Raw genomic sequence first — 15812 nt, forward strand, 5'->3', positions numbered from 1 at the left:
CTGTATGTCTATGCTTATGGTCCAAATTTAAAAAAAAAAAGGTGTCTAAAATTAAGCTCCTAAATTCTTATGTAGGCACCTAAGTGGCCTGATTTTCAATTGTGCTGCATATACAGCAGCTTCTACTGAAGCCTCCATGCTCAGCACCTTTGAAAATGTGGACTCTCATTTAGGAACCTAAGTATGGCTTAGGAGACTAATTTTAGGCACCCATTTTTAAAGAATGCTGGCCGCAAACCCTTTCCAAAACTATACACCATAGTGGGTTACACCTTCAAATTAAATCATCCCAATCTGAGTCCTAACTGGAGACTGGGACCATTACTATATTGCTTTAAATGGAGGGGGTTTCATACTGAATTGGAGCTCAAATGCTATTGGAGAATGAATAATTTTCCTACTTTCTATTGTTTCTTGCAACTTTGCTGCTGTACCTAAGGATGAAATCTAAAGGAACTTGTTGATTAGTTAAGTGGAGGATAGTTTACAGCTGGTCTTCTATGCATTTAGCACTTTATTTTGCATTACTATGGGAAGCCTGATTATTAGAACAGAGATTATAGGGACACTGTATATATTTTTCAGCAATTTAGAAGCTGTTAGTTCTATCCCCAAATACCCTCATCACAGAGACAGATAATTCAGTGACTGTGCAAGAAAGTCATACACGCACAAAGGCTACTATTTCATTCTCCGAAGTCCATATTTGGGCATCTAAATAAGAATTCTGGTTTTTCCAAGCTGTTCAGTATTCAGCAGCTTCCTTGGGAGCTGTGAGAGCTTGGCACCTTTGAAAATCAGGCCATTTATTTAGGTGCCTGGATATGGATGTAGCAGCCTAACTTTAAGCATCTGAGTTTGGAAACACTGACCTAAGTTTTCAAAGGGACACCATCAGGCTAATTGTGGCCCATTATTTTTAATATTTTTTTAGGAAATTTAAGACTTACAGAAATATTTCTCATTAGGATGTCTTTATTTTTAAATTAATTGGAAAGAGTTTTTTCTTTGTTTGTTTCAAGCATCATCCTATGGAACTTCTATTTGAGTGAATGGAAATTGTGACACAGAGCCAAATATTCACCCAAACCAAACACTGCACTATTGTGTTAATGCCTATAACCCTAAATGTGAAAATGACTAGAATCAAAAATGAAAGAGACTAGCCTAATTTCATTGCCCAAGCTGAAAGAAATAAAAAAGTAAACAAACACCATAAACAGTGAAAAGGAAGTTAGATTGTAAGAATTCTTTTAGTTTTAATAATCAGTTACTAGTAACACAGATATGAATGTTTTAAAATATATATAATAATAAACAGATAGTGTCCCTTTAAAGAAATCCATATTTAGTTTTTTATGATATGAAGTGATATGATTCACATAGATATACACTTTTACAATGTTTCTCAATTTATCCTACTAAGAAGTAGCTGAACATTAGCAATACACACATCTACCACAAAACAGACAGTTAACAAGCTTACAGGAAAAACACTAATTCAAATTAAATAACTTCCAGTTTTTATTTTAGTTATGTCTTTGATGGACAAAGAAGACTTAATTTAATGAAGTAACATGAAAGCTATGTTGCATAGATAGATCAAATAAGATATGGAACAAATGGTACAAATGGTGCAAAATTACCAGAGTACTGAATATAATGAGCAGAATGCTACTTAAAGTAAACAGAATAAATAGTATTTGTGATTTTTTTCAGGAGACAAGATTACCTAAACATTTTTGTTGTTCAAAGGTAAAACGTTTCATAGGGGGTGAAAGAAAGTTACCTGGAATACAGTTAAAAGAGCTTGTGGAAAATTATCGAAGGTGCTCCGTTTTGTTTGAGTTTCATCAAAATTAAATTTGCCTCCAAACAGCTGCATTCCAAGCAATGAGAAGATTATGATGAAGAGGAAAAGCAGAAGCAACAGTGAAGCAATGGACTTCATTGAGTTTAACAAGGATGCTACCAAGTTGCTCAGGGATGTCCAGTGCCTATAAATTAAAATGCGTGTGTTAACACAAAAAAAAAACTGTAAAAGAACAGTGCGTGATGAAATATTACAAAAGAATTGCTGATCACCATACAAGTACCCCTAAAATTAGCAGCAGGAAAATGCATTATTTCATAATCTTACCTTGTCACTTTAAAAATACGTAGAAGACGAACACAGCGGAACACTGAGATTCCCAGGGGTGACATAATTTCCAATTCCACCAGTATGGTTTCAACAATGCCACCACAAACAACGAAGCAATCAAAACGGTTAAAGAGGGATACAAAATAAGCCTGTAGGCCCAAGCTGTACATCTTTATTAACATTTCACAGGTGAATAATGCCAGAAGTACTTTGTTTGCAATATCTGGAACAAAACATTCAGAAAATTATAATGTTTTAGATACTTCTGATTTATTTTATAGATCTCATATTTTGACTAACTTTTATCCATTTTCCATGCCAGTTATCTTATCTCTTTGGAGGGAAATACACATTGCTTTGCATTTAACACCATTTTTGCATGAGGCATATAATCCCTCCCTTTGATCTAAAAATGCTACATCATTCTAATTTATTGTGTAAATTATCCCGGCTAAAAATATAGTTCAAACCCAGACTGGAATTTAAGGCAAAATGATTCACAGCCTATTCTGATGTGCAAGTTAGCATTTGTCCTTCCTTATCTTTAATCACATGGGTTGACAATAGTAATATGTCTAAAGCATAATGGCACATGTTTACAATTTGGCTCTGTAGGTTTTTGCTGTACATTATGTCATTAAGCTGTGTTGCAGATGTGGAAAAAGAAAACATTTGGTCATTCCCTATATCGATTTCTTTAACCTGGATGTACTGAAGGATAATAAATAAACTTCAAAATGGCAAAATACAGAAGTAATCAAGGAGAGCTTTCATTTTTCTGTAGTTAAAAACAGGAAAAATGGTCTTTGCTTGTACCTTGGATCTGTGTCAGCCAGTCAGGTTGATTGTAATGCTCAGAAGAGATAGTTAATGTGTTCAGAAAGACCAAGACAATAACCAGCCAATAAAATGAGACAGATTTTACTGCAGCTCTACATTTTCTTCGATTGAATCGGTTCCAGCGACGCCAGCGTCGACTGAAATTTAGAACAAAAGCAAATGCATTATTCTATGGAAAAATATTACAGTATTTGAACTTAAAGATTTGTGTTGGGTGGGAGATTTGTGAGTATACATATGTGTGTATAAATGAAACTAAGAAAGAAATCTGACAGACAGCTGTGTGCATTACTACCAAGTGCAGCTAAAAAGATGATAATTTTGTTCAAGTTTACAGCCAAATAAAAACCAAACTTTACAGCCAAAAAAAGAGGAAACTTTAACCATTTAGTGTTGAACATTTCTATATAATTTTCATACAGTTTAATAGATTGTGACATCACTAGATTAGGGCATTTGTCAAAGCCAACTCAATATTGCATGACCTAGTACATCACATTGCACTTCATTGCATAACAAGATGTATCTAAGTAAACCAGATCTAGATTCAGATTAAGTTTAAGAATCAGAATTTGCATTTCAGGTTGAACCATGGATAAAGTTTGGGTTTGGATTAAACAATGCAGAATTTTTTTTAGATTAACTTGTGAGAAACGACCCCATAATGATGGAACTCTCACAACGTCAACTGTTCCCAAGAACACTACCAATTTGGGCTGAAATCCTAGGATGGTGGGTGGGCATATTCATGAGATTTTTGATGCAGACAAACTGAAGTTGGAAATTAGGCCACATCTAGTTTTGAGTTGACTCAGAGAGGAAGTATTGTCCAATGGTTAGGGTGCTACCACAGGACTTGGGAGACCTGAGTTAGTTCTCTGCTTCCTCCAAAGCTCCTTGTGTGACCTTGGGTAAGCCACTTACTCTTTAGTGCCTCAGTTCTCTATTTATGAAATGGAAATACCCGTAAAAGTACTTTACCTCACAGGTGAGTTGTGTGGATAAATACATGAAAGATTATGAGGCGCTCAGATACTACAGTAATGGGGGCCTTATAAGACAGATAGATAGACAGATAGATCCACAGGAGTGGATTTGGATAATAAATCTGAGTCTCTCATGCCAATGTTCTGATCCAAACTCTACCGGAGTCAGTGGAAAGACTCCTATGACTGCACTGGGATCTGGCACTAGTTTCAAAATGGAAAGAGTTTGGATTTAAGGGTGTGGGTTCAGCCCTTCTCCAATATATTGTAATGCACTTTACAACTTAAGTTCATAAGCTAATGCTATTTCTGACACTAAACTTTTCTATTTTTTTTGTTTACACTCTATAATATTTAAATAAATTGCTACAAATAATTAGATAAAAAGTCTTAGTACCTCTGCTGCCCTGAGTCAGCAGGTACCATACCTAGTATATATAAAATTAGAAATGTTCTAATCTGCCTCAGGTGGTAGATCCAATCTGTAATTGTGTCTTCATAAAAATAAATGAACTTGGCAAAATAAACAGTCAAGCAGTATGTGAAGTTCTTTCACTCCCCTTAAACTCATGCTTGTGATTATGGAAAATAGTAATTGCTCAGTTCTTGTTATGGAAAACTTTCATCGCCTATAGAGTATAATAATCATATGAAGAAAAATCTCTGCATTCAACTAACTTGACAGTGTGTTCGAGAACACTCTTGTCCAGCCAACTATGTGCTTAGCCATCATCAGTATATTCACTGACTGGATATGCAAAAAACGGTATTTTTTACCCTTAGGGCACAATTCTGCATTGCTGAAGTCAATAAAAATAGGATAAGGCTCCAAGAGCTTGATCACTCATACGAGTTGGGGGGACTCATGGTCATCTCCAAGCACCTGATCTATGAAGTCAATGGAAAGATTCCTATTTGACTTCAATGGTCATTGGATCAGGCCCTAAATCCTTAAACAGTGAAAGTTTTGTAAAGAAGTGACAACACTTCTTTTCAAAATTTTCAGCGTTTATGGATTTATGGCCTGACCCAGAGACCATTGACAGAAACAGTACAGCTAAACCCAGGAAACCTTCTGAAAACGTAGCCCAAGGAGTGTAGCCCAGTTTTAGGCCCATATGTAAGGATTGACAGGCTTTAGTGTGAATTAAGCTTACAGTTATAAAACAAAACAAAGTCTCATTTGAGGGGTATAGCACATATTTTCTTCCCTTCCTAAAATATTCACGATTACGCACACACACAGACAAAAGGGGGGAGGGAGGCATCAAAGTCTGTGATGCCTCTTCAGAAAAAACTGAAATACGAACTTGAAAATAAGTGAGACCATTTTCATTCAAGATCTTCCTATTTTGCAAGGGACGCATTGAAATTTTAATTTTTAAACATTATAGTCTGATAAAGATAAATTTTTGTAGTGAAGAATGAAATTTAAGGATTTTTTTAAATGACGTGAACCCCATTTTGCACAAATTTGTAATAAAGTATAACGTTGCTGTTCTGAAATTATCAAGGCATTTTCCCCAAAATGTTTGTCACACCTGTAGTGACAATTCTGAAGAAGTATTTAAATCAGAAGTGACACTCATTGTTAATATAATATACCACAGCTGGCCAAATTATTCTTTACGTTCATTCTCATCTAAATAATTTAGCTTTTTTTCTGTTCACATTTATGAGCAAGTCATGACATTGACACATTTGTTGGGAATTTTATTTTTATTCATTCATTTTCAAATGGTCCTTGGGCCCCAATCCTGTAACTGAATCCACACAGGTGGATGGTCTAAACTAAAGTCAGTGCAGGGGTCTGTATTGCATAGATCCGACTGTAAAATTTGAGTCTTATTTTGGTTAACAGATACCAATAATAACTCTTCTCTACATTTGACTAATTACTCAGATTTGCTAATAAAATTGTGCAAAATTATTTTAAAATTTTTTGTACATTTCCAGATGATTTTGCATCAGCAACATCCTGCATTACATGAAATTTTACAAAATTAAAACCATATGCACAGTATTCATTCATGGGAGCGCTGGGTGTCCAGCATCTTTGTCAGGTCACAAGGGTGTAAAGTTGGGTGCCCATAATTAGAGAGCATTTCTGAAAATGTGGGCTTTAGATTCTAAGTACGTATCCAAGGTTGTAGGCAGTTCCAAAACCTACCATCCGTAAAATATGGTACTAAATAATAAAATAAACCAATGAACAGTCCAAATAAGCCAGTGAGAGTACAGTCAAGTGCACCCACTAATGACAACCCCCCTCCAAACTATTCCTCCACCCCTCAAACCTCACATCCCCAAAAGTCAGAGAGAAAAGATGTGCTTCTCAGCATGCCCTGAAGATCAACAGATACTGTATTTTGAACTGCTGAGGAAGTAAATTCCAGAGTTGTCAGCCTTTCACAACAGAACACCTTGCAAGAAGCTCCTTTCCATTTGAAATATGAGTACTCCTGCTTAAGTGTTTCCACTGACTACAACTGTAGCAGTTTTGTACAGTGAGAGAGTCTGTCCAGAAACTCGGTTCCAAACCATATAGGGCTTTTATAGTGGAATCCCCAAACCTTAAATTCCACCTGGAAGTTGGTAGGCAGACAGTGCAGGTCATAGATACATTAATGTAAGATAGTTTTGATATAAATATCCACCTATTAAGTAGGCAGCTGCATTATACCTCTACCTACGATTTTATACTACACCCATCATCACGACGTTTGAGCACATTATGAATTTACAGAAAAATACACATGAAGATCTGCCTCTCTTTGGCTTCCTTTCTTTCTTGTCTTATTATGGGTAGGCTAGGTTGGACAAGTGAGTTTTGAATTTTGATCTGAAGGCAAAGAAATCTGGTCAATCTGATGTCTTCTGATGTCTTCTGGAAGTGACTTCCAGATCAGGGAACCAGTTGCTGAGAAAACTCTTGAGTTTATGATTCTTGAGATTAATTGTGCCACTGTTCCAAAATAACACAGCTGTTGTGGGAGGTCATGATCGTGCAGGGAAAGATGTTCCCTGAGAAAACTTAAACCAGTCTCATGAAGGAGCTAGACGATGACTGAAAACTTGAATTTGACTCAGTACTTACCAGGAAACCAAGGAGAGTTGAACATGGGAGCAATGTGTAATTTGTAGCCTCTGCTACTGAGCAGACAGGCTGCTGTATTTTGAGCTAAAATTAGTTTTTTAGGGATCAGTGATTCCATTCCTAAATACAGAGAATTACAGTAGTCAAGCCTGAAGATCACAAATATGTGGATTACTGGTTTTAGGTCCAAATACAAAAGAATGGGGTGCAGTCTTTTTTCTTGACCTTTTTGTGAGAAAAAGGAAATTTTGCAGTCATGGTTGTTTGGGTATCCAGAAGCAGTGAGGAGATTAGGAGAACAGCTAGTTTGTAAATGATAAAAGGGCAGAGGTGAACAATTCTTCAAAGCACTTTGTCTTCTCAACAGCTGTTGAATGCAGCCAGGACCTTGGTGCAACCTGCATCTGATATGATGGTAATGTAGAGTTGGGTATGATTGGCATTTTAGTCCTCACAACTTCCCCTGCAGATTCATGTAGAAGGAGAAAAGGATGGAACAGCAGATAGATCCCTGTAGGACTCCACAAGTAAGAGCTCTAGAGGTAGAGGAGCTGATGGCCATTATGACTTTCTGGAATATCTGAAGCCCTTTCAGTGTGATCCCAGTAAACCCCCTGCTGAACTTCTGAAGAGGGATAGCAACATTCAATAGTTGGCGATATCAAATGCTGTGCCTAGCAATATAAATATGAAAGCATAGCCTTGGACTGTGGCCAAGAGGATATCATCCTTTAACTCCACAAGCACTCACTTTGTTCCACATTTCAGCCTAAAGCCTGTCTCAGAGGCATCCAGGGATACTGGCAGAAATAGGGAGAGCTGGAGACTGATTGGTGATCTACTCAGTAAGCTTGCTTGGGAATGGGCAGTGGTGGAGAGGTTGGTTGCATCAGTTAGTGGTTCCTTACATACTGGCTGGATTATGGCAAGCTTTAGGTTTGGTAGGAACTTTCCCTCCTCAAAGGACATGTTTATAGGGTCATTTAGTAGAGGTCTTAGTTGCTCATGGCTCTCTTTCACTAGAATGGGTGTAGATCATAGTACAGTGTTGGCTTGCTTTTCCTATAGTGCTTCTAAGATTTTCTGTCATGCAAATGGGCCAAATTCAGAAAGGAGGTGTGTCATCAATCTGTTTTGAGGGTATGGTTACTAGGTCTCTGATGGCATCTCTGAAGCAGATGTTCCCCTCTGAGGAGTAGATTAAAATAGGTTTCACAGGAGCAGATATTGGTTTGTGGAATTAACTGGAGACAAATTAACAAAAATACTTCAGCCAGGCATGATTTAGAAGCTGCTAAGGTGGAGGAAGAGAGTAATCTCTTGGCTTTCTTCTCTTTAATTTTGCATTAGTTTCAGCTTCCAAACAGTCTTATGGCATAGTCCCATGTACAGTCCATTGCAGTTATCTATTCTCAAGATGAAACAAGCATGGGTAGGCGTAACAAGGTGTGTGTCCAAAAGAAATGAACACAATTTTCTCACAAATGCAGATAAAAAAGCACTCTGAACCATGCCCACCTGTTCAATATGCATAAGTATCCTATTTTGAACAAAACTCCAAATTGTAAAGCCGCTTAACAAATGGCAACACCTGACCTTGATCAGGGGTGAGATATAACCCACTCTAGCTCTTCCAGTTGCTTTCCACAACCTATCTATGCTACTTCAGTGTACTGACTGATCCTCAACCACCTAACTCTTAAAAAAGCCACAGTCTCATGCATTTGTTCCATTGCACCATCAGGGTCAGAAGCAATGGACAGAACTTGGGATCATTTGCAAACTGAAATCAACTTCTCTTAATTAACCTACCAGTGAACTCACATACACGTTGAACTGTAAGAGTGACAAGATGGAACCGTACCACATCTCACATGAAAAGACCTTCAGAGTGGAAGAGCACCATTTATGACTACAAGTATCAGAGGGGTAGCCGTGTTAGTCTGGTTCTGTAGAAGCAGCAAAGAGCCACAGGACTCTTTGCTGCATTTATGACTACATTTTGGGATCTCTCATTTAAAAAGGAAGAGGGCTACTCAAGAGCAACACCCACCCACTCCTATTGGACATAACAGAAAGATGTTGTGATCAGCAGTAACAAAGCAGCTGCTAGATCTAGTAGAATAAGCATAGACACAATAGCCAGGTCAACTGCTAAAAGCACAATACATAAGTGTTGTCAGTGAAATTTTTGCTACTGATCCAAGCATGAAACAAGTTTTATCAGGGACAAGGAAATTGGAGGAGCCCAGCTTCCAGAATTGCTTTGTTAGAATCTTCTAATTTATCTTCTTGATTATCTCTATTGTTCAATGAATGTCTGTGAACAATAGTTAGCCTGTCGATTGTTTGAAAACTGGTCATTATGAGTATTTGCTATACGTGATTTGTTATATGTGCCATGACTGGTCACCTAAGTCAGAGGGAATTGTTTTTGTTCCGTGATTGAGTGACCTGACCTTTATAAACAGAAGCAGTCTCTTTTCTGTTTGCAAATTTATTTGCTATTTGTAATTTCTCAATATGTATTCTATGAAAATGAAAAAAATTATGTACTGTATATACTCCTTCATAAGCCGAATATTTTTGGTAAAAAAGTGATGCATCAAAGAGCGGGAGTTGGCTTATAAATGGGTCTACACCAAAATTTGATGATTTTAAACTCTACGGAATCATTGAATTGAATATCTAATACATTGTCGTTTTGTTTACCTGGAGCGTCTGCAGGCATGGAGCCTCTCAGCTCCCTGTGACCGTGGTTCGCCGTTCCCAGCCAATGGGAGCTGCGAAAAGTGGAGGGAGCTGAGGGGCTCCATGCCTGCAGACGCTTCAAGTAAACAAAACATCCCAAACCGCCAGCGGCTTACCCTGACGGGCTGGGAGCCAAAGTCTTTCAGCCCCTCAAATATAGGGTCAGCTTATGAAAGGGTCATACAATTTTTGCTATTTTTACCTATCCATTTTAAAGGGTCATTTTATAAATGAATAGGCTAATGAACAAGTATATACGGTAAATTAAAAGATAAAAATATTCTTGCTTTTACTCATGGAACTTGCTTTCCATGAGCATTCTTGTGAATAAAAATTCACTTGCCCAAATGTTTGAGAATAAGTGAAAAAAGAGTTGCAAATACCAGCAAAACAAATTGGGGTACTTTATTCCCAAGAATGTTCATGAATCCTCTTCAACTGTATTCCCTAATCTCTGTCAGTAACATTTTTCATCCCATCAAATTCTAATACAGAAAATACAGAATCACGTAGTAATGATGTGTAAAACCATTGCAAGGAAAAAAGTGATGGAAAAGAGAGGAAAATACTGACCTGAACTTGGATTTTGAGATAGTTTGACTAAAAGAAAAGGAAAACACATTTTTAAGAATATATAGAAACAATCATTTATACAATCCCTTCTCCTCGCAATGCTGTGCTTGGCAATCAAAGCAATGGAATTACTCAAAGTTTGTGCATAAAAGTGTTTTCTCAACATAACGCTGCATGAATGCTGAAATACTATTGTCATCTGTTTACCATTATTTTTCTGATATCATTCTTTACAAACATGGATTTTACATGAGAAAGAAAGGAAATTAAATCTTATCCTCTGGGGACCAAAATATATATATATATATGTAAAGCACATGTATTTGCAGAGAAACAAATCCTGGATTTTAAATAGCTGTTTCAGTGTGCTTTGGGAACCTTCTGGAAGAATGATGTTATGTGAATAAAAGTCGTTATCACAATCATTATGTTAGTGCTACATTCATATAGCAATCTAATAATTATCAATTTTTAGCTACTTGTAAAATATGCATACGCCAGATCATGTTTCGATTATTAAAAGACATTAGTCTCTGCTGCATTTCTTAGATTATGTCTCTTCTTTTCTTCTTGGTGTTTTTGAAGCAGCAAAATTAAAAGCTCTATAACCTTTCTAAATGTAAGGCTCAAATGGATACTTTATGAAATATATATCTATATTTGTCCTAACTTCAGAATTTTAGATAAAATTGTGGTTAGATTTTACCATGAATGACTAAAAGCCAAAAATATAAGCATCTCACAAAGCTTGAGTATTTCAAAGCAAATATGTTTGAGTAGGCAAAAGAGAAAAAAATCTCTTTTTAATCCTAGGATGTTGGAAACACTTTGACATCTTAATTGGAGCTGTATGTACTCACCACAGACTGCCACAGCATGCTGGGCTCTCTCCTTCTCCGCTGACATTCTCAGTGTTCACAGATTCAGTTTCACTTGTCGGCATGCTTGCTGTCAGGAGATAAAATAAGTGTTAGATTTACAGCCAAAGCCAGCCAGTTACACGTGATTTGTTTTTATATCTTATTAAAAGAACACCTCTACTTGTTAGGTTTACTAAGAGTTTTATTCAAAAGGCAGAAGAATAGCAGAAGGAAGTCAGTGTAGTACACTCTTTACCAGCCCTCCTTTTGTTGGCAAGGTAAATGCACAGGACTCTAGGAAGTATGAGAGGATATTTCTGTTGTTTCAGCAATTTAACACTTCTATTGAAAATGTATCACAGAGCTCAGTGAAGAGACACTGCACTTAGACGATGCTGTATGGAAAAAGGAATATGCCTGACCTAGTTTGTGAGACCTCTTTTGTGTGATGTGTTTCAGTATCATGTTTGAGGTTCTTTCAGAGACACACCAGAAGAAAGGTAATAGTTAGGTCCCAGCTAACATGCTTGGCAATTCCAGTAAGTGCAATAAAGGTCCTTTCAAACAGAAGAGAAGAGAAGCCATCACACACTGATCAGTCTGTCAAAGTTGAGCACTCTCTATTTTTATTTTCCAAATTAAAAATGTAAAACACAAAGGTGAGGATCTAGGAGGTAATTATATCTGAAAATATGACAAGAGTAGACAGGAAGAAGCACTGGTAATGGTGCAATGGGTAATACAAAGGATAAGGAGGATTGCCAATGATAAAAGGGGATTATAAAATTTGTTACACACCAGTGATTTACTATACATATGGTGAAATCACTACTGAATAATTAGAAACCGTAGTTAATGGACAAAATCAGTTGATATTGTTCACACCCACTGATTCTCAATTCTACAGAGGCGTTAGGAGATACCCACATGCTGCAAAAGAAGTTAAGGAAGCAGGAATGAGCATAACTATCAGCAATTCCAAAACTGAACATTATTTCTTTGGCTGTGCTTGTCAACATGAAAGGAAAACCTTAGCGCACAGACTACAAAGGCTTTATGAAGTGAGGATGTCATCGTAAGTAGGAAAACAAGAGTGAGGATAGAAGTAGCATTGAAGTCACTGGGGAGTAGCAAGGACAACGGCCAATTAGACTTTTGCTTTTAGTATCTTAGCAACTGTTGTTGGGAACATTGTAGGCTGTTTCTGTATCTAAGGTTTTCTTATCAAACTGATAACTAAAAAGTTTTTTTATATAATTGTTTTTGTGATTTTTTTTGTCTTTGTTACTGTTGCTGGAATGATAGTCCTGAAGACTGAAGGGCCACATTTCCATTTACACTTTGGCTCCTTTACACCACTCTGGCATTTTAAAGAAGCTATACAGTGGGTGTAAATTACACACACCTTAGTGTAAATAAGAATCAGGACCTCTAGTATTTTCTCCACAGGTCAGGTACGGAACAGGCAGTATAAGCTTCTCCACACTGACCTGCCAAACTGCATCAAACCTGACCTAGACAGACCATCTCTAGGTGGCAATGGGTAGTTCAGTTTGCATACCCAGTAATTCCTGGACTTGATGGTGAGACTGCCAACTCTGCGTTAGCCAGATTCTCAGCAAATGTTTGCAACAGCTGAGGATCTGGCGCTACAAATACATCATTACATGAAATTTCACATCTCCTCAGTGTTGCATTACAGAGATAAGAAACAAGATCTAAAATACTCATGCAATTGTTCAAACAATGGAAAACAGTCCAGTCATTAAACACTGAAAGATTTTTGTTTCACAAGGTTCCTTTGTTTCAGATAATTCTTTTAACATAATATAAGCAGCTTTTTTATACTGAACTTAAATCACTCATGTGCCTAGTTAGCACATGTGCATCATTTACAATATGTTTTTCTTTATAAATGAGACAAAACATTAAAAAAATCAACAATTAATATTGTAAGTCTTGTATGAAAATTATAGTTACAGTTGCAAAAGAGTTCAAAAGGGATTATTTTAATGTTCAACAATAAGTCACTGGCAGTCACGATTTCCTACTTAGGATGCTGTCTCATGTCTGCAGTTTAAACAGTTGCCAACTTTTCTTCCTCTCATAAGTTCTGAAATACTATGCCATATGATTTTGCAAGCAGAAAAATCAACATTTTAGCCATGGTGAAAGAAGAAAAAATATAGTTTATCTTTTATAACATAAATTGGTATTATTGAACTAAACATGAAACAAAACTTTGGTGGTTTTGAACAACTGGAAAACCACCAAACTTTCCATACAAAGGGTAAGGAAACATTAAAATATGTTGGAAAGAAGTCTGTGAATCTTCAACACACAGCTTGCGTTATTGTATGAATGAAAAAGTAAACCTCAGGACTTCCACTGGTTAATTAATATAGAGGTTTGGTGAGACTATTCTGTAGCTGAGCACAGAAATATGTATACTCATTTGTTGAAAAAGCTTGTCATTTATGAAGATCAACTTCAAACTATAAACACACAGAATATGAGCTCTGTACACCATCCAAACAACTTTGTTTTGCACTATTCATTTTACTCCCAAGAGCAATATTTTATTTTATTTCTATCCGTTATAATAATCTCTTCATGGTAAAATAAGGGAGGGGAAATAGAAAACCACTACATTTAAAATTACATTAAGATGAATTCTTGTGTAAGATACAGAAAGTATTTTAAATTGGGAAAATATTAGTTTATTATCAGTGCTCTTTTTTAAAAAAATTAAGATATCAAGTGCCCTCAGGCCCCAGTTCAAGAAAGCACTTAAGTATATATTTAAGTCCATTCCTGTTCAGGACAGCACTAAATCAGTTGCTTACATGCGCTTCCTGAATAAGAATGTTTTCAACGTGCATCAAGGCCTAAATGTCACCACATAATTGTAGCTGTGTTTCTTTAAGATACTGGAAAAGCAGAAGTACTCCACTGTACTATGGGTTGTGGCAGTTGCTATGGTAACTAGTGGGTTGCTGGATTTTTTTCTTCTGTGTAGTAGAATAAGCAGTTATATTTAAACTACCTAATTCAGAGGATACATTAATTCTCCTTTTCTTAGACAACTTCCCTGTTCACAATTCTTCTGATATTTTTTTCATTGATACATTTTTTTCCATATTTGTTCAGAACCCCTTCCACTTTCCTCCCCCAACTCTTTTATGAATAATGTTAAGCCTGATCCCGCACAATTGACATCAATGAGAATTATGCTCCTTATTTCAATGGGAGGAAGACAGGCTTCCTGGGACAAAGTTTCCTCTCAGATGTGCCAGTGGAGTTATTCTGCATTTACACTGGTGTAACAGAGCAGAATATGACCCTCTGTCTTCTGTTGGAGTTCTGCAGCCTTTTTACTTGCCAAAACTGGGAATGGCTTCTTTGTAGATGATGGGGGGGAGGGGAGATTTACCAAGTGCCTGATCTTGCAACTCTTATTCACTTGAGTAATCAGTGAGATCAGGACTCAATTCATAGAAATAAATGCATACTTGAGCACAATACCTTATTTCTCTCTCACATACACCAGTGCAAATCAGGAATGACTCCAGTGTGATCAGTGGAGCTGCAATGGTATAAAACAGATGTCAAGCAGAAGGGGAATTAGGCCCACTGTTTCCAGGCTGTAGTATACATACATCTGACAAAAATGGGAAGTTCAGGTCTTGTGGCACAGATCTATTGATTGTCCTCCAGTTAGAAAACACGAAATGGAGGCTTTCTGCTACTATCCTGTTTCTTATAAAGTGTCACTCACTGACAGGGTGTATTTATTTATTTAAAATAAATATCAGATTGGTTATAAAACAGGCAAAAGCATAAAAATAATATAATTTTAAGACAAGCCTAGAGTTCAATCCTAGCGAGATTCTATTACCGGTCAATACACAGTCAGAAATTTCACCCCACTTTTCCTGAATGTAGCTGTTTTTAAAAAAAATAAAGGTTCTAGGTAGAATCCTAGGCCCTGCTGAAGTCATTAGGAGTTTGGCCATTGATTACAAGAGGCCAGGATTTCACCCTGTTTCTAACAGGGTCCTAATCAATCCTTTCAATTTGTGACATTGTAGGTGTAGTGTTGGGAAAAAGTGTGGGGAGCAATGATAGAATAATAGACAATATAGGGGAAATTAGAAACCTAACATGTATTAAACTCTAATAATAAGCCAACAGAGAGGCTTGGTAGTAGTACTATGAATGGCAGTATAGAGAGACCTAGCCTCAGGAGTGATAACAAGTCTTTCCCAAATGGAACTCAGTAGCAACACTGCATGAGCACACCACCCTAGCTAATCCAAACTGGCACTGGCATCTGCACTGAACAGACTGAGTTATATGACCACAGCCTTTTAAGGAGAAGGAGTTTATGCGGGGAAATAACAGTGTATAGGATGAAACAGTGGAAAACCTTATGACCTTAATAAGACTGGCCTTCTGTTAGAGCTCTGGTGTGCTAAGCGAGAGACATGTTTTTCCTCCCTAGAAAATATGAATGCACAGAAATAACCAGGGATTTGCTTTATTAAGATTTGCTCCCTTTT

General features: G+C 36.9%; 1 protein-coding gene across 2 annotated transcripts in view; it reads right to left on the reverse strand.

Annotated features, from left to right (window-relative positions):
- Nucleotides 1-15812, reverse strand: part of CACNA1D (calcium voltage-gated channel subunit alpha1 D) — a 419514-nt gene that overhangs the window by 130897 nt on the left and 272805 nt on the right. For both annotated transcript variants that reach the window (XM_045024186.1, XM_045024187.1), the window contains exons 10-14: nucleotides 11251-11338; nucleotides 10391-10417; nucleotides 2960-3120; nucleotides 2141-2366; nucleotides 1790-1997 (exon numbers count right to left, since the gene is read on the reverse strand). In XM_045024186.1, coding sequence (XP_044880121.1) covers nucleotides 1790-1997; nucleotides 2141-2366; nucleotides 2960-3120; nucleotides 10391-10417; nucleotides 11251-11338 — 710 coding nt within the window. The remainder of the gene's footprint in view (nucleotides 1-1789; nucleotides 1998-2140; nucleotides 2367-2959; nucleotides 3121-10390; nucleotides 10418-11250; nucleotides 11339-15812) is intronic.

The sequence above is a fragment of the Mauremys mutica genome, chromosome 7, assembly GCF_020497125.1.
Source record: "Mauremys mutica isolate MM-2020 ecotype Southern chromosome 7, ASM2049712v1, whole genome shotgun sequence".
In the NCBI taxonomy this organism is placed as follows: domain Eukaryota; kingdom Metazoa; phylum Chordata; order Testudines; family Geoemydidae; genus Mauremys; species Mauremys mutica.